Genomic DNA, 26,408 nt, shown 5'->3' with positions numbered 1-26,408 from the left:
TATCCCACAAGTAAGGATGACGCCGTGGACCGGACACACCTATGTTGGAGAAATTATGTTATTAAATATTAATTATAAAGAAAAAAAATAAAAAAGCGCTAGAGTAAATAACTCCTAAGCCTCTTCTCCAAACTATCTCCTTCCTAGATAGTAGCGTGTATAGAAGCGCTTCTTCTTCTCCCCCATCTGTTTTCTTTATTAGTAATTATGTTTAAGGATGCACCGAAATTAAAATTCTGGACCGAAACCAACATTTTTTTTTCTTTTTTAACGTGTGTGTGTGTGTGTGTGTGTGTGTGTGTGTGTGTGTGTGTGTGTGTGTGTGTGTAGCTGAGAGAGCTTGTAGGCGGAAAACTCCAACAAATGGGTGTGGTCACTTGTACCGTAGGGCGGGCTCTGCAATGAAACTGGTGGAACTCTACAAGGGAGAGTGTGGTTATAGCCAGACAACAATACGAGGTGGACATGCGTTTTGTTTTTGGGTGTAGTTATCCATGTGATGGGCGTGACTGCACCTGATCGTCTCATCGTATCTCTGACTAGTTCGGGTCTCACACTGACCCGTCAGATTATATGTCGGGAGCCCCAAATGGAGTCTGCCTGTCACCTATCACCAGGACCACCGGACTTAGCTATGACCTTACGTGCAAGGGAATTATAGAAAGTTACTGTGTTTTTTTGTATACACTGTCTGGTGGGTGCTAATTTGTACCAACTGTGTGCGAGCTTGGGGCTTACGCATATATAGTGTGCAGGCATATTTGCCTCAAGCGAATAGAATGTCTAACCACAAGAGGCTGATGTATAAGCAATGTATATAAGGCTTATAGATATTCACTGTGTGTGCTTAGGGCTGTGTCTGATAATATCAAGTGTTTATAAACATTGTTAGTTACTTATCCCCCTTTGAATATGTATTCAGAACTTTGGTTTCCTTTTTTTTTAAAAAAAAAAAAAAAAAGGCACTGCTGGTTTTTATTAAGAAAATCAGATTTAACAGTTTGTTTGTTTTTTTTTTTTTTTTAACCAATTATCAAAATAAAAGTATAGTCCTAGAAAATTATTATTATATGCAAAACAGTAAGTCAAGTAATGAACTCAAACAGCAGCTCTAGGCTGGCATCAAATTTGAATTATGCTACACAATAATTTTACCGAAAATAAAAAAGGCAAAAAAAAGGAAAAACAAAATAATCAAAAATGCAATTTTTGGCCCAAACTTTCTGCGGCCAAAATTTCGGTGCATCCCTAATTATGTTGACTGTCTCTTTAATAAAAATTCCACAATATAGTAGCCAGCTTACAGACAGAAGGGGTTTTCAAAGAGTTATAATGGCTGCTTTACTCAAACCTTGATTCTGATAAGGTTATTTGACAACTCATTAAATAGTTAATTAATTTACAAGGGTAAACCAAACATGTTCAATGCTGGTGGGGAACTTCTGGGAAAAAATTTAAATAGGAAGTCTTAAATAAAAAAAAAATGTTAAGCATAATTGACACGGGATGCTGTATAAACAATCTAGTGTATAATGTAAATTTAATAAAATCCTCCTAACAAGCAGTAATAATCAGTAATGCAGGAAGTATCTGATTTAGTAACCACAGCTAAGATGATCAGACAGAAGGCGCCAAAGCATGACATGAAACTGCAGCTTACAGACAATGTGATCAGGTAAATGAAATAGCATTTAAGAGTCTGCTTTTGTATTAAGCACTCGCTACAACTGCAGCACAAAAATAAACATCAGTAATCCAACCATACAGTCAAGGCTCAATTTCCACTGCAATCAAAATATGAATCTTATATACATTTAATAGCAGTTTAACACTTTTTATGAACATACAATCATGATTTAACCCCTATGTTCAAGGCAGTTAGCATGCAGCAATGAATCCATTCAATTTCTATATAAAACACACAAGTGCAATTCTAGAGATTAAAACACAAACATAATACACTTAAAAATGGGATTTAACCACTCAGGGCCATGGCAATACAAGAACACTGTCAATCTGGGACTTGGTGGGCTTTGTTAAAACAATCGTACCATTAGGAGCCATCCTCCCCCCGCCTATTCCTTTGAGTAAAAAACATGAGATAAATCTACTCAGGATGGATATCCTTTATCTTTGTGTATGCATTATTTAACCCCTTATAAATCAAGATGTTATTTCAACTGCTTTTGCCCTTTGGACGTAGGTACTACATCACACAGTACTTTGTACAGCGTAATGTGTTGACATAGTGCCTACGAACAACACAGAGGCCTATGCTGCGCTCTCCACTGCCGTTTAGATAGAGGAGACTGCAGCATCTGCCTTCATACAGGAAGGGATTTCTGATTGTTCTCCCTTACTTATATGAAGCTAGATTGCTGATCGTTACAGAGTATGACACTGTCACTTTTTGTAACAATCATTGTTGGTGCAAAGTGGGAGAGGTGGGAGGGAAGCGGGTGAATTGGCTTTCCCTACACTACAAAAACAGGGTGAGGAAGGAAAAGGGATGGGCCACTACACTATGAAACTACGATTAGGAAGAGATCTGGGGCCCTATACTAAGGGGGAAAAAAATACCTTGCAGGGGGATTGCGATTTACAACCACGTGTCTTATGACTACAGTAGTTGTGTGTAAATAATTTCAGTGAGAAACCCAAACTTTGCGAAAAAGTTAAAAGGGACAGCTTACTCAAAAATTTTCTCCCATTTAATTTGTTCCCAATGATCCACTTTACCTGCTGGAGTGTATTAAATGGTTTACAAGTATTTCCATTAACATTATATTGGCATATGAATTAGTTAATTTAGTCTGTGGTATCCCCACCCATACTGAAAGTTTTTGGCCACGAGGCCAAGCTGTATTAACACAGCCAGTAGAAGAAATTACACTACCAGTGGGTTAAAGAAGAAATAAGGTAATAAAATGTTAATTTTCCATTGTGCTCTCTAAGTATTGGTGATTAGTTTATGGACAGATATAAGATAAAGAAGCAGGTATATTTACACAACGTGATAAAGTAATGAGATCTGATTATACCTACAAGCTCAACCCATTTTATTAGGTTGTGGCTTCAAAACACAAAATCAGCCAATTCATATACACAAATAAGCCGTAAAAAAACAAATATCATATAGGTTATACTCTGCAGCTGGTAAAAAAAAGTAATCGAAAACACATTAAGGGAAAAACAATTTTATAGTATACTGTCTATTTAAAGAATATTTGTATATGATCATATTTCGGGGCCAAATAGTGGCATAAAAATATACCAAAAGGGTACCTTGGGTTGTCTACTTTAGAAATATAGTTTTAAGGGTTAATTTTGATAATTTGGGCAGTTCTGCTATAGCAAATGAGAGTTAGCCCATTGCATCATTTTAGGTAAAAAAAAAAATAAAAAAAAAAAAATAGATATACATTTGGTTTTAGCTAAATCAGAGGATGCCCATAAACAATTTTTTATTTTTACTTTTTTCAGTAATTTTTAATTTATGAATTTTGTTAATAAAAAGCTAGTTGAGGGGCGGAGCCAGCAGCAGAAGGAGCCGGACGCATATCCCTTGGGCTCCTTGTGTCTGGCCAAATTAAATATATATCTTTATAACCAAGGATTATGCAATCTTGGCATAATACTTATCAATGACTGTTTTGCAACTAAAAACCATTCTAAGGTGATTATTGGAGTTTTTTTTATACTTTGGGCGGTAAGATTCGCGGCCCTGTTTTCCTGGGAGCTGACCCGTTTATATTCTGATCGCAACTGAAGCTATATACCCTCTAAACATGGATGAAATTCGTACACTGCTCTCTGGGTTGGCGCTGCAGATGCAGCTTAACTTTACCAACCTTATGCTTACAGTTAGAGCACCATACACACAAGCTAAGGTCGCTGCAAGCAAGATGGCGGAGAGAGGGACCGTCTCACTACAGGTCCAGTCTACACAAGTCGCTCTTCTCAAGACTACCAAAGAGAAGGATCACGGATTACAACGTGAGAGTGATACTCACATAGCAGAGGCATGCGTCCTTAAGCAAGGTTCACTTCCTATAACCCCTTATGCTCAACGGCCACTACCTAATGCGACTAGCGACAATTTGGGACAGATCGCAGAGTGACGCCTGAGCCACGCCATGCAATTGAAGAAGACATGGAGGATGTGATCACCGGGATACACGCTCCATCGTCTGGGGTGAAGCTTGTGAGCCATTTACAGTGGATTTGCCATGCTCAGCTCAGACAAGTAACTGCCCAGTCCCAGCACAATTTGATGAGTCCCTCCTTGGTATTGGGAGCGCCTTGATTCTGTTCGGCCCCTTACACAGGGGAAGATAAGTATATAATTTCTGCTCACTTCACAAGATTATATAAGCCCCGGAGATATTCTGAGCTGATAACTGGTCTTAGGGTGAGACTTTTCTTGGCTGTGGGGATCTTACCTCAGCTTCGAACCGGCATAGGTTAAACCAGATGCGGAAGAGTCAAATTCGTCAGGCCTGCTGCTTCTATGCTAATTTTCTATAGCAAGGACAGTCTACATGTTGAGAGACAATGGCGAGTTTGTATGTTGTTTCAGGATGGTTCCTGTTCATGGCTTGCATGGATACCTGGGTCCGCCTGTTTATTTCACAACTATGTTTGTTGTCATTGATGCTTACTGACTTCTTAAAGGGGACTGTTTTGTATTTATTTTAATGTAAGTCATTCCCCTAGAAAATGTATTTAATATAAGGTTAGGAGTCCATTAGCATGATCAAACATAACTTATACCTTTTGTGGAATGTTATACTAATCCCCATACCCACAGACTACAGTTAATGACGACATGTACAAATTGTCTCATGTGCAGTCTACTGGGCATTGGTTATGACTACTTAATCTCCTAGGGGCTCTTTTCCCTCTTACATTTAGCCCTTAGTAACTGCTTAATTGTTAAATCAGCTTACAATACGAAATACTGCCTGAGGATAAGTGAACAGACTTCAAGCTTGAATTTAATATTTATGCTTTTCCTCCCTTAATTTCTCCCTCCAATAATAATAGCATTTACTCAGCTTAGTATACATATATATATATATATATATATATTTACATAGGAATGCGTAGTCTTGACTTTATACACATTACTGGGCTGTAAAGTCTTTCCAGGTATCACTACTCTATATACCACTTAACTAAAATATATCTATTTTAGGCATGTTAAGATTTAATGATTACCCCATGCTGTCACTCAGCTCTTTACTCGAGGTTTACACCCTCTACCTTATTGAGAAACCCACAGGTCACCGGGCATTTAGTGTGGAGGACTGATTTTGACACTTTGGTCAGTTGTATGGAGTTTTATTTCCCCTTGTAGTCTGTAGTGGACTGAGTTTCTCTATGTGACATAGCCCTCCTATTACTTAGGATCTAAATAGTAGAACCCTGTCATACCTCAAAGAGTCGTTAGGACTAAGTCGCTCATGAAGGCGTTAAAGCTTGAAAACAAACTGAGTATTGATGTTTAAATATCTACTTGAAGATTGCAGGTCAAACGTAAAGACTAATTACACCTACATTTCTTACTAGTAACAGTTCATACTTATGTGTTAATATGTTAGATGACTAACTTTTATTCATCTGCTTATACAGTACTCTCCAGCCATAGCTCTCATATTAGAATGCCAAATATTATCTATCCTAACTCTCAAAGAAATATATTTCCTTTTATTATTAATGTGGACTATATATGTAATAGGGTTATCTACATGATTCAGTTGACTATTTATATCTATGAAGTGTCAGGAGTTATGTTCTAGAGTCCTACAGCTTATTACACAATAGCACAACACGCTATACATCCTAAAGTTTACTATGTCTCTTTACAAAAAAAAAAAAAAAAAAAAAAAAAAAAAAAAGAGAATCTTCTGCTCACATGGCCCAGTAATTGGGAAAGATTAGACGCCTGACTGAGTAATGTTTGTTCTTATATTTACAAGACATAACTGTTTTTCATCTTCTTAAAGGTTATATGGAAATGTATATTTTGTATCATACTCTATTTCAGCTAATGGACAAGTTGGATACGCAATGTTTGGATAAGTTTATATATTACCTGTCTCATTACTCTTTAGGTCAGTCCTGAACACCTACGTGAATTGCTATCATTGTGACATGTATGCATTTCTTTATAGTTTATTTTTGTAACGTTTGAGTCTCCCTGAATTAATCAACAGAGTAGCCTTTTGCCACTATTTAGCTACTCCACCCTGAGTTAAGATATCACTACGCCCCATTACCTACTACTAAGTAGACTAATTTTTCCAAGACATATCTAAGTTATCCTTTTAGTGACCCAGCTGCCAGGTCTGCGGTCTCTATGTTAGTGCACTCCTAAGCCCACTCCTGGTATCCTGGGCTACTTACACTTACATATGGCTCCGTCCTCCCATCCCTTTTCCTATACATATAGCGGTGCTTACCCGCTGAATATCCCCCTCCCCCTATATATCTCGGCCCAAGAGGCCTGATACTTATGTTAAACCTCCACAGGCTGATATTTGGTAATATTTTACTAAAATGTGGAGTTCATACGCTGATAACATAAAATGAAGTTCTATTTTTATCTCGCCAAAGATATTGTCTATCTCCATATCCAGCCTTGAAATGTACTTTTTTTTTTTTCTTGCTGTATGTATATATTGCTTTCTCAATAATGCTTTTGTATAGACAATGTATTATTCTCTCTGTTGTAACTTTTGCCTTAGGGCGAGTCTTTGTTTAGATGATATATGCTTTAACTTCAATAAAAAAATTATTTAAAAATAAAAAAAAAAGCTAGTTGAAACTGTCATCCACTGAAAGCTCTCTTTATTTAAAAAAAAAAAAAAGGGCTCTATGGGGCCAATTTATGAAAGTGCGAGCGGACATGATACAATGTAGCGTATCATGTTCGCAGCACATCGATAAATGCAGACAGCATACACTGTCTGCATTTATCATTGCACAAGCAGTTCTTGGGAACTGCTTGTGCAATGCCACCCCCTGCAGATTCACGGCCAACCGTACAGGATCGGGCGGATTGTTGTCCGCAGCCTTAGTGAAGGTGGACAAGTTATGAAGCAGCTGTCTTTAGACCGCTGCTTCATAACTGCCGTTTCTGGCAAGTCTGAAGGCTCGCACGGAAACATGGGCATCAAGCTCCATTTTGAGCTTGATAATTCGGCCCCTATTTCCATTTAAACAGAGTGATTGCAAAAATGCTTAAAATTCTCGTGTTTTTGGCAAGTTTTCATCTGAAATTCTCTGTAACAAAAGGGGTTAAAAGGGACAACAGTTCAATAGTAAACAGCTCTAGCGCACTGCATGCCTCTATGTATTTAGCCCAATTCGAGTGACCATTCACTTCTGCACCCAAGCTAGACAAGGCATGGTGATTGGCAGCTACGGGCATTACAGATCTTTTTCTGCCTTCAAAACAGTTAGGCGGACTATTTAATACAGTAAAATAATCAAAAAGTGCATAATAAAAAAAGAGACAATGCAATGGAACATACTCAGTGTGCACATATATATAAAATTAAAAAAAGTCCCAATTAGCTCATGGATATATACTGGATTGTCTGAAAAACGCATGCTCTATCTAAATCATGAAAGTTTAAAGTTGAGTTTAGTGTCCCTTTAAATGGAAAACAGTCACAGAAGGAAACTTCAGGCATGCTGGGATAACAGGGTATTTTTCCTATAGATGTTTACTTTTAACCTGTGAATAGTTAAATTGCATGTATATAAAAAAGCACTATTGAGAAGAAACATCCTCTCAATATTTAGGATTCTGTATAAATCTTTGTTTTCAGTATAAAGTAGATGCTCATACAAAGCCGAATATAGAATCAGGACTAAAAGTAATAAACCTACAACAATTGAGTTAATCATACACACGTTCCATTAATGACATGTCAAGACTTTCTTCACTTTAATATCCCTCTACATTCTTTGTAGCGGGTCATTAAACATCCCTCCCTTGGAGAAAAGGGGGATGGCACATTCTTTTGCTCCTTCCACCCATTCCCTGTCTCTGAAGAGAGGAATTAAACATTCACTGCATGAGGCCTAATGGATTCTTATGCACTGGGCACCGGTAGATCAATAGTACTACAACACTAAACAGCAGGGTATGAAATAACCTGCTATTTACAACTGGTGGGCCTGAGAAGAATATTTTCTGGCCAAAAGCATTTTTTTCAACCCCCTTGCTGTGCCCAGCTTTGTCTAAATCCTAATTTAGTCATACACAGAGCGACACCTGAAACAAGTTAGCCAACAGAATTGTATGCAATGTATGCCTGGTCTCCATAGTACCAAAAAGGTAAGAAAGAAATTAAAATCTATATATCTACCTATTATAGTTTATCTGTTAGACATGGCACAATGCATATCATTTGAATTGACCTATTACAAATCTAAATATTGTTACTGTAGATTAAATATTGATACAGTTTATAGAACAGGGAAACAGATCAATCAGACTAACATCCTTATATCTAGACAAGACCAGCATCCTCCATAATATGATTTTAGAGAGAAATTTAATATGAGTTCTGACATGATCTTTAAACCAATGATTTTTTTTACACTTCAAATGCAGAGGTAGAAAGCTATTTTCGGAGCCGAATATTCTCTTGTGCTATGCCAGTAACGTCACTATAAGGGTTAGTTCTTTTAGCATGTTAGCAGTTATAGTAATCTATGTGCCTGTGCTGCACATTTGGTGGAATAATTGGTTGCTACTCCTCATTGCTACCACCTACTATTTTAGAGGTTGAGGGAAAAAAAATTCCTGCAAGTCCTCTGACACTCCTCTTTCTTGACGCATAATCTCCATCTTCCAGAAATACTATGCAAATACTATGCAAAACTGAGTGTACACTTTATTTCTTGTTGATAGTGGAATCATATTCTTGTGGCTTAATGTATATTGATCATTGTAATTTAAGTTTTATCACATACTGTCTTCTGCCCAGTACAATAAACCCTACCCGCCTCCTACTTTACCTAAACACAAATATACATAACTGTGTCCGATGCCCAGTACAATAAACCCTAATTACCTCCTACCTCACCTAAACACAAATATACATAACTGTGTCTCATGCCCAGTACAATAAACCCTAACTACCTCCTACCTCACCTAAACACAAATATACATAACTGTGTCTCATGCCCAGTACAATAAACCCTAACTGCCTCCTACCTCACCTAAACACAAATATATATAACTGTATCCGATGCCCAGTACAATAAACCCTAACTGCCTCCTACCTCACCTAAACACAAATATACATAACTGTGTCTCATGCCCAGTACAATAAACCCTAACTGCCTCCTACCTCACCTAAACACAAATATATATAACTGTATCCGATGCCCAGTACAATAAACCCTAACTGCCTCCTACCTCACCTAAACACAAATATACATAACTGTGTCCGATGCCCAGTACAATAAACCCTACCCGCCTCCTACTTTACCTAAACACAAATATACATAACTGTGTCCGATGCCCAGTACAATAAACCCTAATTACCTCCTACCTCACCTAAACACAAATATACATAACTGTGTCTCATGCCCAGTACAATAAACCCTAACTGCCTCCTACCTCACCTAAACACAAATATACATAACTGTGTCCGATGCCCAGTACAATAAACCCTAACTGCCTCCTACCTCACCTAAACACAAATATACATAACTGTATCCGATGCCCAGTACAATAAACCCTAACTGCCTCCTACCTCACTCACCTAAACACACATAACTGTGTCCGATGCCCAGTACAATAAACCCTAACTGCCTCCTACCTCACTCACCTAAACACACATGTCTAGTACACTAATCCGTATACCATAAAAATGTAATTTCACAGCCATGTTGTTTATTTATCTTGGCTGAAAACAAATTATCCTCTTGCTTCATCTTTGGAGAATTTAAAGATCATATCTGTGCAAGATAATAAAGTACAAAGTGTAATTTTGTGTCTGGAAATAATCAGCTAATATTAAGAAACTCCCTTGATATTGTTATATTGTTCCTTCTTTATAATTATATAAAAATAAGCAGCAGCATAATAGACTAATAAAAACATAGAACACAAGGTGTCACAAGGAACGTTGATCAGAGTAAGCACGTGTGCTACAAGAAACACTGGCCTTTTAATAACCACTGAAGAGGTCTCTCCAGTGACACCAAAAGCATTAGATATTTGAAAGCCAACAAACACTCCTAAAATAAGAAAATCAAGAGGACTTCTTAGATCACTGGAGAGCATTTGACACAAAAAGAGTTGTCCTTCAGAAAAAAACAAAAACTAAAAAATCCTAAAAAAAGGTGCACCATCCATGATTTGTTCTGATTTGTTTTTTGCAACAAAAAAAAAGTGAAAAATTAAATATATCAAAATCACTTTTTTTTGGGAGGGGACCTTCATGGATTTTTGCACCGGGCCCTGAGGTTTCTAGTTACGCCTCTGTATAATACCAATCCTTTCCATTAACTTTTACTAAAAACACCACCTGTATCTTTTGTTCTCCTATAATATGAAATTAAATAAAGCAAGGTAAGGGAACAAGAACCATGAAAACAAACTGCTTGTAAAGGAGAAACAACTAAAGAACTACTGGATAGCATTTACTGTTGTTGCTAATCCATGTGAGCACTGCTCAATAAATTATTCATGTGGATGCAGTAATGTGTTTAACAGTACAATTGTGGGAAAGTTTGAGAAAAGCAGCTATTAATCTTTTTTTAAACTCGAAATGATAAAGGAGGCTTAAAAATAAATACATATTTATCTTATTGTTTGTTCTTGGCTTGTAAGTGAAATAAAAGCAGATGCAGTCACTGTTAATATAAACAATTTAATCTGAAAATCTCAGCTTGTGATAGCTAGTTGTGCTGGGGTTTTTATCCTGTTGGAATTCATATACTACATTTCAAACTATAAAATGCACATACTTCTAAAAGGTGATGTGCAAAAACTTGCTTTGCAATGTCTCCTTTTTTTAAAAAAAAAAGTGTCTCATTACATCAGTGTAACCAGCTGTGTCCTACTCATAATGGCTGCAGCTGCGGCCCAGGGCCCAACAAATTTTTCAAAATCTAGGAACTAGCAGCTACTATGTGGTCCATTTATCAAGCTCCGCCGCATCTCGCCTCTGGCGGGCTGAATTCCGCTGCTGAAATTCAGCATTGCAAAGGAACACAATTATGCGCTCTTGTGCAACGCCGCCCGATGCCCACGCACAGCCAATCACACATGGGCAGGAGCTATCAATCTCCCCGGTCGGACAAGAAAGGGGAGATTGAAATTAGTCACCTAAAAGGTGGCAAAGAGGTTAGGGAAGCACAAGAGAACCTGCTGTCAGTATTTATCAAGCAGTGGTCATCAGACCGCTGCTTCCTACCCTTTTCTCCACCTCTTCAGGTGGAGAATTTCAATCTCCCTGTTCTCGTCCAACTGGGGAGATTGACAGCTTTGGCCCGCGCTTGATTGGCTCTGTGTGGACAGGAGTGGTGTTGCGCGCAAGCGCAAAATAGCGCTTGTGCACAATGCTGAATTCCGGCAGCGGAATGCTGCCCACGACTGGAAAGCTGGGGCAGACAGGGCTAAAATATGTTCGCAACGCCCCTGTCCGCCCTAGCTTGATAAATTAAGCCCTATCTATATATCTGAGTGTGTAGGGAGATCTGCTACATATATGATCACAAACTCCAGGCCATTTGACCCCCCCAGTCTGCCTGCCATGTTAAAGCTATGGCCTACAATCGCATGTGAAATTAACTCTCCCCCCACCCATCTCCCCTGGCTGACAGTGAGGAAAGAAAAGGATGACAAGAGAACCAGTGACCAGGCTTGTGTAGGGGGGGGGGGGGATTAAGAGACCCCTTAAGCAAGACTCCTAAGGTTCTGTGCTATCTACTACAAATCAAAACCAAATATACAAACACAATTATTATAAAAACACACGTACCAGAGTGCCCATGGTACCTTAAAAATGGACCTGAAGTATGTTTGTATGCCTCCAAAATCTACACTTTAAAGGCTACTCTCACAGTGCAGTGGAACTTAAAATATCACAAAAATCATACTTCCTGTGCACACATGAGAAGTACAATTACCAATGAGCAGTGCATTCAATTTGAAGTGGCAATAACTGTAGCACCATCCTTTACAATAAGATACAACCATACCATGGTGCACAACCTTTTACCCCCATGCAGCAGGGAAGTCCTTGTAGAACATGACCACATGTTCTGGGCTACTGGCGCTCAGCAGTTACAGATGATCATGCTCCAGAAAACTTAGAATGAGCTGATACTGCTGCCCCTTCTGCCCATCTCAGGTCTGATCTCCCAGCAAACATATCAATTGGCCGGTAGGGATGCACTGTGAGCAAAATAGTTTTGTTTATCTTTAGTATAATAGTCCTATATCAAACAAGGTTTTAATCTCCTATTTCACATTCTAAAAATAGAACTCCTGCTTCAGTCTCTCTCAAGATTATATGATATTATTAGTCAACAGATTCCATAACGCAATACACAAGTACAATAAATAAAGACAGGACTGGGGGGGGGGGGGGGGGAATAGATATATATCTCTATCTTCTTTACTTATCTTTTACCTGACCGCTCAGCTGCCTTTGACACAGTTGATCACCCCCTCCTCCTACAGACCCTCAGCTCCCTTGGTCTTTGTGACATGGCACGCTATAGGATCCACTCTTATCTTTCTAACAGGTCCTTTTGTGTGTCATTTGCTGGCTACGCTTCTTAAATGCCTCTGTCTGTTGGAGTACCTCAAGGTTATGTCATGGGTCCTCTACACTTCTCCATGTATTCTTCTTCACTAGGTAAAATCATCAACAGCTATGGCTTCAAATATCTCCTCTATGCTGATGACACTCTGTTCTACCTCTCCACTCCGCTCTCTCGCCTTCTGTCATTCTTTACGTCAGTGACTGGTTATCTGGCATTTCTTCCTGGGTGGCCTCCCACCACCTAAAAATCAACATGCCCAAGAATGATCCCCTTCTAATTCCCACCCTCTAGTTCCACTCCAATTTCTGACTTCTCTATCACAGTCGACAACACCATCTCCCCAAGTCTGCTGCCTCAGTTACACTTGACTCCAACCTGTCATTCATCCCCCACATTCAACTGCTCTCTTCATTTTGCCGCAACCACCTAGGCAATATTTTAAAAATGTACTTGTTTGGGGGGGCAGAGTCAACCACTGAGCGGAGCAGACGCAGAATCCTAGAGCTCCTGCTCTAATAGCTTACCAAAAGTCACTAAATAGCCCCAATATACCATTCTGCTTGTTAAAGTGTAAGCAAGACTCATACAGAAAGTGCAGATTTGGTCCCACATTTAACTAAGAAGATGAATGCTGTGCTCATGGATGCTTTAGCTGAGCTGGGACACCGCATGGACAGTCAGTTCCGCATCCTCTCCCACAGTGTGTCGTTCAGACAGGAGAAATCTTATGGCCTCACAGACGGGGGATTTTGAAAACCTATCTCCTCGGATTCATCACCCACGTCAACAGGACTGGACAGCCGATATGACCAGCCACAGCGCCTCCACATTGCCCCTATGGCCTACCGCTACTCTCATCTACACTGACACTCACCCGGTCCCTGCCCTGGAGCGGCCGACCGGGGCTGGTGTCGGAGCAGATATAGCCGCGCCTCCCCTCCCTAAAGTTCGTCCTCCTAAACCCAGGTATTTTACAGCCGCACATCTCCTTCACTTTGAGAAGAGGGCCGACGATGATAGGAGGAACTGGCGCTCAGACCGCAGAACGGGACTCAATATTTGGCCAACGATACAGCCCAGCAGTGAACATGAGGTATTTGAACCAACGCACCCGCTACACACTAGGAAGAAGCCTGCTCATCATGGCCAGTTGAATTCTAAGGTGCGATCCTCCTCTGCTGGTTGTCAGCCTTATGGCACTAACGATGTCTTTCATGTGTGCATCCTGAACAGAGTTCCAACCTTACCTTTTATGTTGCCTAACAGAGCCTTCCGGGACTTTCAGGCCAAAACTCCTGATATGAAACACTCCCTGGCTCATGGGCGATCTGGGGTAGGCTAACTTTCAACATCATTTACTGGTAAAGGGTTGCATAGACATTTATAGCCCCAGACTTGTTCCTGCTTTGTCCTGTTGCTGCTATGTATGTCGATGCCCTCCCAGTCATCTCCCATACTTGTCCCCACTACTGGTCTGTTTGTCATTCAACCTTTATCGTATTATTTGTTCTCTTTTTGGACACTCCAGTCACTATCCAGACTTGCTACTTACCTAGTTCTTTAAATTGAAGTTTTTGTTTAGGCTTACACGATAAGAAAATTAATATTGAGAAATTGTTTTATTATATTGTATTGGGAGCTGGTGTTTGTCTTCTTTTCCCATTGGTTCTTATACACATTTTATGTATTCATTCCTTCAAAATAGAGCTACCACCCCATTTCATATATACCAGGGATTTGAAAGGCATTATGATAGATCAACAATGGTTTATCTACTAAGTTTAGTACAATACCTGGCTCACTGCCAAGCTACAGTTAACTGTACTGGTGGTCAGACTCTCACATAATGGCTATTATGGCCTCTATACTAAGTTTAGTACAATAACTGGCTCACTACTAAGCTACAGTTAACCATACTGAAAGTCAGCTTCTCACATAATGGGTATTATTAGCAGATCATATCTACCTAAGCCCAATCTATCTGCCCTATCTAGTCTCAAATATCTGAGGATTACTGTAACTATATACAACAAAATATCAGGAGTTAATCTAGGTCTATCCTTGTCATTGATAGTTTTTCATACCCTAATGCTTCTTATATATTTTATTGTAGAGAATACTTTATTGGGGCTTTATGGTCCCCCCTTACTGCCTCTACATCCCTGGGTACTTCTATTATACTATACCTTATAGGCACAAGTAGTTAACATGTCCTTTACAGGGGGATAAATATCTAGGACCTATGATGAATCCCTCACAATTTTAAGAGTCTCAATTCATTGTTCCCTTTTCAGGCCTGCCATCTCCGGGAGCTACATAATGATCTTACGTAGCCCTATATGCATTACCTACAATATTTATGGTTGTTCATATACACATTAATATAAAGGCTCCTTATTGCTAACATAGAGACTAGTTAGCCGGTCGCCAGTATAGTTTTTAGTTGGCTAGACTGTATAAGTATGCTGTTACAGCTGCCTATCAATACCAATTCCACTGTACAAGGGTTTCTAATGATATCTATCTTGTTCTTCAAGCCTTCCACTGTTTGATTTATGTGTTTGAGTTCTGGGTTTGCTTATTTCCCCATGTTTACTTAATTTAGTTCTAAGATGTGCTCCCAATTTGATATACTGAGAAGGTTATAACTGAACACGCATATTTGACATACCCATCTCATTTATATGAGCCATATTCACCCTGACCTACAAAGGTAACTAGCTAGGGATGTACATGACAAAACTATCATACGTTTTATATTTACAGACCTAATAATTGGGAGGTATGAAGAGTTTTCACATACATGAGCCCTCCCATAGGAAGCCTTAATACCATAGGGTATTCGCTAATTTACCGAGCTCCCTGAGTATGATCCTGGATAGTTTGTTGTACCTTATTCACCTATGCCACTCATTATTTGCCCTCATATGGCTCCTTCTTAACTTCCTATTAATTTACTGACATACCTTAGTTGACTTTGCCCCTCCTTCCCTTCCCCCCTCTCTAACACGAGCGGCTCTCGCCCGCTGCATTCCCTTCCCCATATACTACGGCCCAAGAGGGACCAAAACATAAGCCATATCCCTTTGTTACGCTATGATTAACCTAGACTATACAGGAGGTCTTCTTCTGTCACTTTGGGATACATATATTATATATTAAATTATAAAAGTGAAGTTCAATTCTGATTCGTCCATGTTTTCTCTTATGCTATATTGAAATAAGATATGATTTTGCAGCCTGTACTTAACTTGGATGTAATTACCTGCCTTTTGACGAATTATGTTTCTTTCCTGTTAATCTCACAACTTCAATAAAAAAAAAAAAAAAAATGTATTTGTTTCTGAGCACTAACACCACAAAGCAATTAATCCACTCTTGTATTTTCTCAACTTGACTACTGCAATAACTTAGTCACTGGCCTTCCTCTCTCCCGCCTCTCCCCCCTTCAATCAATCCTAAATGCCTCTGCCAGGCTAATCCAACTTTCCCATCTCTTTGTATCTGCTGCACCTCTCTGCGAGTCCCTTCACACTGGCTCCCCATTCACAGCAGAATCAAATTCAAAATTCTCAATCAGACCTACAAAGCCCTTCCAAAGCCGCTCCCCCATTAGCTCTCCTCAGTAATCAAATATACTCCAGCCCACCCAGTCAGATCCAAAAATAACCTGATCCATGCATCTTCGATTATCTCCTCTTCCCAAGCTAGACTGCAGGACTTCTCATACAGCACCTACTGTCTGAAGCGCTCTACCTCGCACTGTCAGATTTTTCCCTAATCTGCCTTCTTTTAAATGCTGCCTAAAGACATTTTTGTTCAAGGAACAAAATGTTCAAGGCCTTCCAAAACACCGCCTCTCATCCCTCCAATCCATTATGAATGCTTCTGCTAGACTCATCCACCTAAGTCGACAATCTACATCAGCTGATCCGTTCTGCCAGTCTCTACACTGGCTCCCCATACACTCCAGAATACAATTTAAAGTATTAGCCCTAACCTACAAAGCACTCAACAGTCTAACTCCCAACTATATTTCCTCTCTCATCGTGAAATACTCCCCATCCCGTCATCTTCGATCAACCTCTGACCTACGTCTCTACACTCCTGTTATCTCTACATCCCACTCCCGCCTCCAAGACTTCGCATGTGCTGCTCCTGTCCTATGGAACTCTCTACCCCGCTCCATCAGACTGTCTCCAACCTTGTATAGCATCAGACGATTCTTGAAAACCCACCTATTCAGAAAGGCTTACCATCTCTCCTCCATCCTGCATCGGAACCAAGCTAATACATGTACATGAACTGTAGGGCTGCAACTAACGATTATTTTCATAATCGATTAGTTGGTCGATTAATCGGATAAAAAAAAAAAAAACACTGAACAATATATTATTTGTAAAAAAATATAATAATGAACAAACTCTGTTTGGTTTAACAGAGTATTAAAAAAAACTGCCTTAATGCAGAAATACAAATAGTTAAACTTTTTATCTTATCAAGTTCACTGTACAACTGTACACAACACAAACTACTTTAAATTTCACAACTTACAAACTTTTAAAGACTTAGCAGAGCAAATGTATTGTTGTCATAATTTATTAGCTCAGCTGTAGCTGGCTGCCAAGTTGACTGTCACTGCAGTAAATACAACACTGCTGTGCTGTGACTGTAGGGCTGCTACTGCTTCTCTAAGTAACTGTTAGGAAGGATAGCAGTCATAGCACAGGGGTGTGAGGAGATCGTGGGCACAGGGTCATGGAAGGGGAGGGGCTAAGGTGAGGGTCTGACTCCAGATCAAGTAACTTGCTAAGATAATCATACATAACCTCTGGTGGTCTCACTGACTGTTTGATTTTACAACATTTCCTGTGACTGCTTCTGTAACTGTAAGGAAGGATATCACAGAGGTGTGAGGACTTAGGAGATTGAGGGCACCGGGTCGCATGGAAGGGGAGGGGCTAAGGTGAGGGTCTGGATCAAGTAACTTGCTGGGAGGCGGAGCCAAGAGGATTAAGACATAAGCTCTGGTCTCAGTGTTTTTGTATGCTTGCGCTAATGCACTTCTCTTGGCTAAGTTGGCTTGGCTTTGAGTTATTAGTTAGTTAAATAAAAAAAAAAAAAAAAAAACACGCTACAGTGAGACCAGCAAGTTATTTGATCCGGGCCCTTACCTTAGCCCCTCCCCTCCCATGACCCGGTGCCCGATTTTAGCAAGTTTTACTTGATCCAGACTCAGTGCCAGACCCTCCCCTTCCATGACCCGGTGCCCGCGATCTACTCACAGTCAAGTAGCAGCCAGCCGAATCCAATATCTCCCTCCTCCATTGCTTAATGCTAGTACTAAGTTATTACCCACCTTGCAGCAGATGAAGTCAGAAGTGACGTCTATCCCAAATAATCTCACTGTCGTACACTCCTCTCTTCCCACACGTCTTCTCCTTCTCTTCTCTTCACCGTGCTCAGGAAATAGACACGCCTTTTCTAGTGTGGCTGTGGCAAGCAGCCCAACTAATCGATAGACCGATTAATCGATAATGCAAATTGTTGACAACGATTTGCATTATCGATTATTATCGATTTTATCGATTAGTTGTTGCAGCCCTAATGAACTGCATGACTCACTGCTGCAAATACAACCGATGTAACAAGCTACCCCAACCTTATGTCTCTGCACCCTAAACCTATAAACTGCGAGCTCTCAGGAGCAGGGCCCTCTTCTTCCTGTGCTAGATTTGTTTAGTCTTGTTATGTTTTGTATTGTATTGTATCACAAATTTTTGTCATTGTATACCCCTATCATTGTACCCAGCACTACGGAATTTGGCGACGCTATACAAATAAATGATAATAATAATAATAATAAGGAAGCCTACCACCCAACTCGGTAACAAATTAATCCCACTTACCTAATAATTGCCCTCATCGAACTCAGTATTAACCACATCCTCACCCTTGCAGTCATCAACCTCTGTTTCTCACCTTCCCATCCCTTCTAGCTTGTAAATTCCCACGGGAATATGGGCCTCAACTCCTGTATGTGTTTGTCAAATTGTGTCTCGACTCTTTCAAGTCTTGTATCATTGTTTTAATTAAACAAATTGTACCCTTGGATAGCACTGCTGAATTTGTTGGCGCATATATCTCCATGACAAACAGCAGCGTTCCCAATCAAAGAAACGCGTGACACGCTTTTCTTTGATTGGGAACGCTGCTGTTTGTCAGTGAACAGATTATATATGCCCTGATGAAGGCCCGAGGGCCGAAACGTCGACTATGTCCTATTGATTCTACTAATAAAGAAATTATTTTTTTTCTACTATACAAACCCTGAGAGTGCCCTTTTACTACATGGATATTTGTATTTGCTGCTTTTGAGGATTGCACCCAGGTCATGACTACTCCACCTGGTTGGAGTGCTGGGCTAGAGGCTAAATGACTTTGGATACACACACACATACATATATATACATATAAATAAATAAATAAATAAATAAATAAATAAAGGGAAAAGCCTTCAGCTTTATTCTGGTCTGAAAACAACGGTTGGCAAAGTTAGTTTTTCAAATCAGTATATTTACAAGGAAGCAAATATTTATTAACACACACACACACACACACACACACACACACACACCCCAAGCTTGCAGCCAAAAGCACAAATCATTTAACAGCTATGTGTTGTCAAGCGCTGTAGTAACAAGAGGATGAAGACATTTTAAGCTGTCCTACATCAGACCTCTACAATCTTTTAAAAAAACATAAAGGAAAAGAAACATTCTATACATCCATAATCACCCCAGAAAATAAAACCACTGTATAAACGAAATAGAGCATTCCAATGCAGTTAATTTGTGCACTATAGAAACGTAAAGCTCTTAAACAAATTACCAGAATTTGTCGTTTTCGTCTTTTACATCAAACTTCTGAAATACCCATAAAAGTATTTATATCTCTCTCGCTCTATACACACAGGGTCCAGTGCTTGCCTTCATAAGTGCATGCCAGCATACACATGTATCCAGATTCCAACTGTCTTCTAGCCAGTGCAACAGAACTCATATTTTTACATTAAAATATTCAACTGGCCACAACAGTGGCTGACAAGATATATTGGCAAAAATAGATGCAATTTACTAGGGAAAAGAACAAAACACAGACGCTAGAAGCCCCTTTAACGAGCACCTTTCTAAAATCAGCTGAAAGTCATTAAAACACAATAGTGAACATGAACAGTGAAGTGAATTACCAAAGTGATACATAATTTAATAACCGAGCACTATTTATAAAATTTTTGAAATGGCAGTTTACATTTGCAGTGCCTCATCGTAGACGCAAGTTTCTTTTTCACTAAATGACATTTCAGAATCTTAGTCTACTCTCTCATATGAAGAAGCTTCTCTAAACCTAAGTGAGCAGTAAAGTCAAAATGAAAAAAAAAATGTTCATGATTCAGCAACAAACAACTTTCCAATTCTCTTCTAAATATCCAATTTGCTTTGATTTCTTTGTAGTCTTTGTTGAAATGCATGCTTAGATTTGCTCAGGAGCAGCAATGCACTGCTGGGAGCTAGCTGCTGGTTGGTGGCCGCACATATATACCTCTAGTCATTGGCTAACCCAATGTTTTCAGCCAGCTACTAGTAGTGCGTTGCTGCTCCTTCAACAAAGGATACCAAGAACATTAAGAAAATTTGATAATAGAAATAAATTGAAAAGTTGTTTAAAATTCTATACTCCATGAAATCAAAAGGTTGGTTTTCATGTCCCTTCAAACTAATCTATCTTAAAAGGGACAGTTTACCCCAATTTGTTACCAATTATCCATTTTACCTACTGGAATGTATTAAATGGTTTACAAGTAGCTTTTTTACCTTTATTTTAACATTTGGAATAGCCGATTTAGCCTGTGGTATCCTTACCTATACTGAACGTTTCTGGTCTTACGTCTAGGCCATTTATAAACCTATTTAAAAACACAGCCAGTGGAAGAAATTACACTCCCAGTGGGGTGTAGGGTGGTTAAGTAATAAAAGGTTTATTTTCCATTCTCTGCTCTAGGTATTGAGATTTGGTTTACAAAACAGATATAAGATAAGGAATAATGTGTGTGTACACAAAGTAATAACATCTGATATTACCTACAAGCTCAACCCATTTCAGTAGGTTGTGGTTTAAAAGCACAAAATCAGCTAATTCATATACACAAACCTTTAATGCAATTTCGCGTACACTTTATACTCTGCAGCTGGTATAACAAGTCATTGAAAATACATTAAGGGAAAAACGATTTTACAGTATACTGTCCCTTTAATGGAGGGAAATAGTTTGAGTTCACTAAAAGGCCCTAGAAGCAGTTAGTATGTTCATTTGCGGCGACCGGCTCCCTTCCTAGTAAAAGCTCCGGTGGATCTGACTGGGGATGTGCCTAGCAATGCAGGCCATACCCCAGGAGTCAGTAAGCACTGTTTGGAGTCACAGGATCGCAGTGACAATCAAGAGACATCCAGTCTGTGTTTTTTTTAATGTTCTGATTGTGGCCAGTTGCCTCCATCCTGAAAGGGTTTTTTTTTTTTGTTTGTTTTTTTTTTAAAAAAACACAACACTTGAGGAGCAGAACAATGTTTATTTGCAAACTATCAGGAAGAACATGTCACATATTGACAGAACAATTGTAAGAGTAACCCTTGACTTTAAGACTTCTTAGGCTAAAGGTTTGAAGATGAAAGCAGCTAATAATCCAATCAAAGACGATGTCCCCAACCAAATCCAGTGTTTAAAACCATGCACCAACGTCACTACCATATTGATTCTATAAGAACAAGCTTCCCCCTTCAGAGAAAGACATTCTTAATGCTGTGTTATAAGGAAACTAATCTGTTGTAGCTGTAAATAAAACATCAAGACAACTACAATAATGAGGTTGGACAATGATATTTAAAAAAACTGTTCGCACAATGTCAAGAAGATCCTAAATAAATGCAGTGATGAACATTTCTATAACTGGGAAAATAATGAATATTATCTCAGATGTTCAGTAGTGGGAGGTTACTACCTGAAGTCAGACACATTGTCATTTATTATTCAAAATGTAATAGGGATTTAATGTTTAATTAAACATGAGGGAATATGTGTTTACAATGGATATTGGACGCAAAAACTAAGCGGCACTGAGAAACTCGTTTGCATATGTTTACCAAGATTTCATGCTCCAGTGGAAACACTATTAGATTATATTATCTGGGCAAGATAAACTGCTGTGTAAACTTAATACAAACGACAACAACAAAAGTAAGCAGTAATATTAATGACACTACCACATTACAACTGCCCTGACTGAGCACAATCCAAAGATATTAGGACCTTAATTGACTAAGGGAGAGGAACACAGGGCATTTGACACAAACATGTGTCCTTTAAAAATTACATTTGTGTGACTTTATTAGGATACCCCTGGCGAATCAGAAACCGATCAAAGTTACATCACTATCTAGTGCCTCCTATTCTTAGTGAAGAATATGGGAAATATATTCATCACATAAAAATCATCTGCCCTTAAAACTAGGTTTTGTATGTCATTGAATTTGGCTGTGTCAGGGGTATACTAGGATATTAGCCACTAAAAGACACAAAGTTAGAGACTAATTAAAAATTTCATGATTCAGATAGAGCCTGTGATGGAAAGAAAAAAAAAACTTCAATTATCAGATTTGCTTTGTTCTCTTGATATCCTTTGTTGAATAGGAAAGCTAGGTAGGCTGAGGAGTGTGCTTGTGCCTTTAGCCGTTTATGTCAGCAGTGTTTGGATCTATGTATAACATTGCTATAAACAATGTTTCAAACACTGCTGTCAGATGGCTTGAGACACGTGCATGCTCCTGAGCTCACCTAGAATTACTCTTTAAAAAAAGAGAGCTAAGCAAAATGTTTAACAGGAGTAAATTGGAAAGTTGTTTAAAATGTCATTCTCTATCCAATACATTTATTTTTGCCTTCACTTTCCCTTTAAGTTTTTATAGGGCATTTTTATATTGGTTAAGGCATCTCCCGCGTATAGGGCAGTATATTAGTGAGGGGTCTTTTCCCCTAGATATGGTGCTTTGATTGACTTGGGCTATGTCAGGGGTATTCTATGATAGTAGTCACTAACTGGCACAAAGCTTCATTTTTATAGAGTGGGTTTTTATGTGAGGAATATTTTTCCAATTATCACATATGAGTGTGGACAGGGCCAGTGTATTTTGAAGGTTTCTGAGTGATCCTATTTCCTTACTAATTTTGACGTCATTGGATTTTATATAGAAGATGTCTGATGCATGCATTTCTGATCATCACCAACAAGAGCGTATATGACCTGTGTATTATCTCTTACATATAGTCCTAAGTTTGATGCCACTAAACCGTGCTCAGCCAGGGATATCCTAAAGTAGCAGTTAGTAAGTGATGCAAAGATTACTATTTACATTACCTTTTGCTTTATTTCAACACATAAAATCCCCACTGAGATTTTAACAATAAATAGAATTAAAAAAAAAAAAATATTTAACCCTATTTATTACCTTATTTGACAGAAAAACATACTACATTTGTGTTGAAATATTAATATAAAAACTGGTAACAATTAATAGATAGAGTTTATATGTGGAACTGTGTTTGAATGCACTGCAGCTGATGTTTCAGGAAGTACAAAAAAAAATGTACAGTATTTCAACAGCTGACAGCAGGTATGTATTGTTGCTCTCATTTCCTTATACATAGTGTTATAAAACAAAATGCAAAATAGCAACAACAAAATTCTACCTTACAAGAACCAATCACTTTGACATTTTTCTAGTAATAACAAAACATTCATGTAAGCCATAGTTGGAGCCATGTTCTATTCCCAGGCTAGTTGGAATAGACCCAGAACCTACTGACATACACACAAGTTGCCATATCAATCCAGGCCAAAGGTTTAATAGTTACATATTAAAAGCAGACTCTTTTCAACTAAGAAATTCGTGATCAACAGTTAAAAACGTTTTTTTTTCTTCTTATTCTTCACATGAGCACAATTACAAAATGATAAAAAAAAAATATTAATATACATTATTAAACGAGGTCATTTGCCCAGCTTACCATATCAACTGGCACAGGATTTGACATCTCGGCAATAGCAGAACTCCTAGACCAGATGTTTTCTGAAAAATGATATAATAAACCCACAATCCGTCGCCTTTAGTGCAGATTGTATTAGTTTAAATCCAGACAACACTAGGATATCAGTAGATAGAAGCAGCAGATCTCAGGCTGGCCCAGAAGTGCTGGAGGTAACCCACAGCTTTGACATTGATTGATCCCCACCTCCTGTATTTTGGAGAGGTTTTTATATTTTATGGCTATATGGCTCTTCTCACGCAAACCTCAGGCAAGAGTAGAGGGAGGGAAGCTAAACAAAAATCCAGAGAGAAAATAGCTCCTGAGTGATATGTGGAGCCCTCCCCCCTATGCAAAAACCACAACACACTATCAAGTTTCACTCCAGAGGCTCCAGGGGGTGAGGAGGTTAAACAAGGAGGTGACAGAATAGGTGCACTGGGTGAGGTGACAGTGGGGTACACCAGGTGACCCGTGCTGAAAACCAGGAGTGACAAGGAGATATGTCAATAAAACCTTGTTTGGGGCTAAAAATAAACCAGAATGTAGGATGTCAGCTCCAAGACTAAACCAGCAGCGACCCCAGCCTGTAGGACCCCCTTTACTGCTTCATCTCTTGAAAATCACACTGCGTCACCCTCTGAGTAGGAGATTCCGAGGCTCTAGCACCGAGATGAGGATCTGGCTATGGCGGATGCGCGTTCCCCAGCCTGCTATATCCGCTGCCCTTCCGTGTACTTGCAACCGGTTTGGTGTCAGATCCCGTTTCCAGTCCACACCAAATCCTGTATTTCTCTCTCATGCACCAGCACTCGGCTGCAAATCCCTCCCCTTCCTCTCACAGGTTCACCCTCCCCTTTGTGCACTTAAGGTGGAATTGCATAGTTGTTGCAAAGTGAGTATATGTAAAGATTGCACTTTCATTTTAGGGTTTATCTAATACTTTTGATAATGTTTATTTCTAAAGCATTTTCAGATTATGCAATGCTGAATACTAAATGTGTAGAACATATTATTAGCTTTGCAGGTAAAGAGATTAAGCCACTGGTTTGAACAAGGTCCACATAAAATAAATCCATTATTCTTTTTTTATTATGACATATAAACAAATGGACACATTAAATGTAAAACCACAAAAAGAAAAAAATATACACACATATATAATATATATACATACATACCTCAGAGATACTGTGGGTTAGGTTCCAGGCCACTGCAATAAAGTGAATATAGCAATAAAGTGAGTGTCACCATTTGTTTGTTATGTTTATATTAACCCCTTATCTTCTGAGCCATTTCCACTCCTGTGCTGAGCTGTTTTGGAATTTGTACATGCTGGGCACATTTAATCCCCAGTGTAGGCTATTTTTGAGATATACACACGTTGTGTACTGTTTTTTTTCAGCAGACCCAACAGATTAAAAATATAATGTTATTTTATAAATATATCATGACATGAAAGTACTCTGCAACAAAATATGTGTAAAAACAATTATTTTTATTAACATTTTAAACCTTTTCTGCCGGTACTAATTTGTTACATCGGAACAAAGTTATGATGTAAACAAATTACTAAAAAATTTAAATTACGCAATTGTACATGCGATCGCGTGATTTCAATGATGGTGATCGAGTCTAGGGGGAGTGCCTATGACGCTAGGCACGCCCTCCAGTCTGCAATCCCAGTTAGCCGTAGCTGCTTCAGTACAGCAGAACGGATAAAGCACAGCGCAGTTAGGGCGGCATGGAACGTCCTAACGGCATTAAGGGGTTAATAAATAAGGTTGCAAACAATAGTGTGTTTTTTTTTCTTTCTAAAATCTATAGTCAAAAAGAAGGGGTTATCTTTGTATAAATAAGGGCCTTTCGGTATAGTTATGTAAGTTTGATCTGCACATGGATATGTATTCACGCTAGGTGATCACTATTATCACAGTGATCACCTGGCTATGAAATCTTATATATGGGCTTTATTTTAACTAGAGGATTCTGGGCTTTAAAAAAGGGACCATAGGGGCATAGAGACCCCCTCATTATAAAAAAAATATATTTTATTTTTAATAAACAAGATTGTAAACAAAAGTGTGTGTGTGTTTTTGTTTTGTTTTTTTAAACTCCATAGTGAAAAGAAGAAAGGGTTATTTTCATATAAATTAGGTCTCTTTGGTATATTTCTATAACTTTTATTTGCACGTAGGGGCTCTAATAAACCTCTGCTCAAATAAAGGCACCTTTATTTATGCCAGGTGATCACCATTAAAGGGACAGTATACGCCAATTGTCATATAACTGCATATAAAATACACTAATATAAAGAAGAGTTTACACAGATACTGATCTAAAATCTCCATTATAAAACATTTTTAAAAACTTACATAGAGGCTCCCAGTTTAGCACTGTTGAAGAGGTTAGACTGGGACACCCATTAAAAGGGATTGGGAAAGCAGAAAGAGCTGTTATTCCCCTCT

The 26,408-nt window shown here is 38.8% G+C and overlaps 1 protein-coding gene across 1 annotated transcript in view; it reads right to left on the bottom strand.

The window, feature by feature from the left end:
- The window catches only part of UBL3 (ubiquitin like 3), a 384,745-nt gene extending 359,992 nt beyond the window's left edge, over positions 1–24,753 (bottom strand). The window contains exon 1 of the mRNA XM_053708476.1: positions 23,923–24,753. Within this exon, the coding sequence (XP_053564451.1) occupies positions 23,923–23,949 (27 nt within the window). The 5' untranslated portion in view covers positions 23,950–24,753. The remainder of the gene's footprint in view (positions 1–23,922) is intronic.
- Positions 24,754–26,408: the final 1,655 nt, after the last annotated feature.

Source organism: Bombina bombina, chromosome 3 (genome assembly GCF_027579735.1).
Source record: "Bombina bombina isolate aBomBom1 chromosome 3, aBomBom1.pri, whole genome shotgun sequence".
Taxonomy (NCBI): domain Eukaryota; kingdom Metazoa; phylum Chordata; class Amphibia; order Anura; family Bombinatoridae; genus Bombina; species Bombina bombina.
This window is presented reverse-complemented; position numbering and strand designations above follow the sequence as displayed.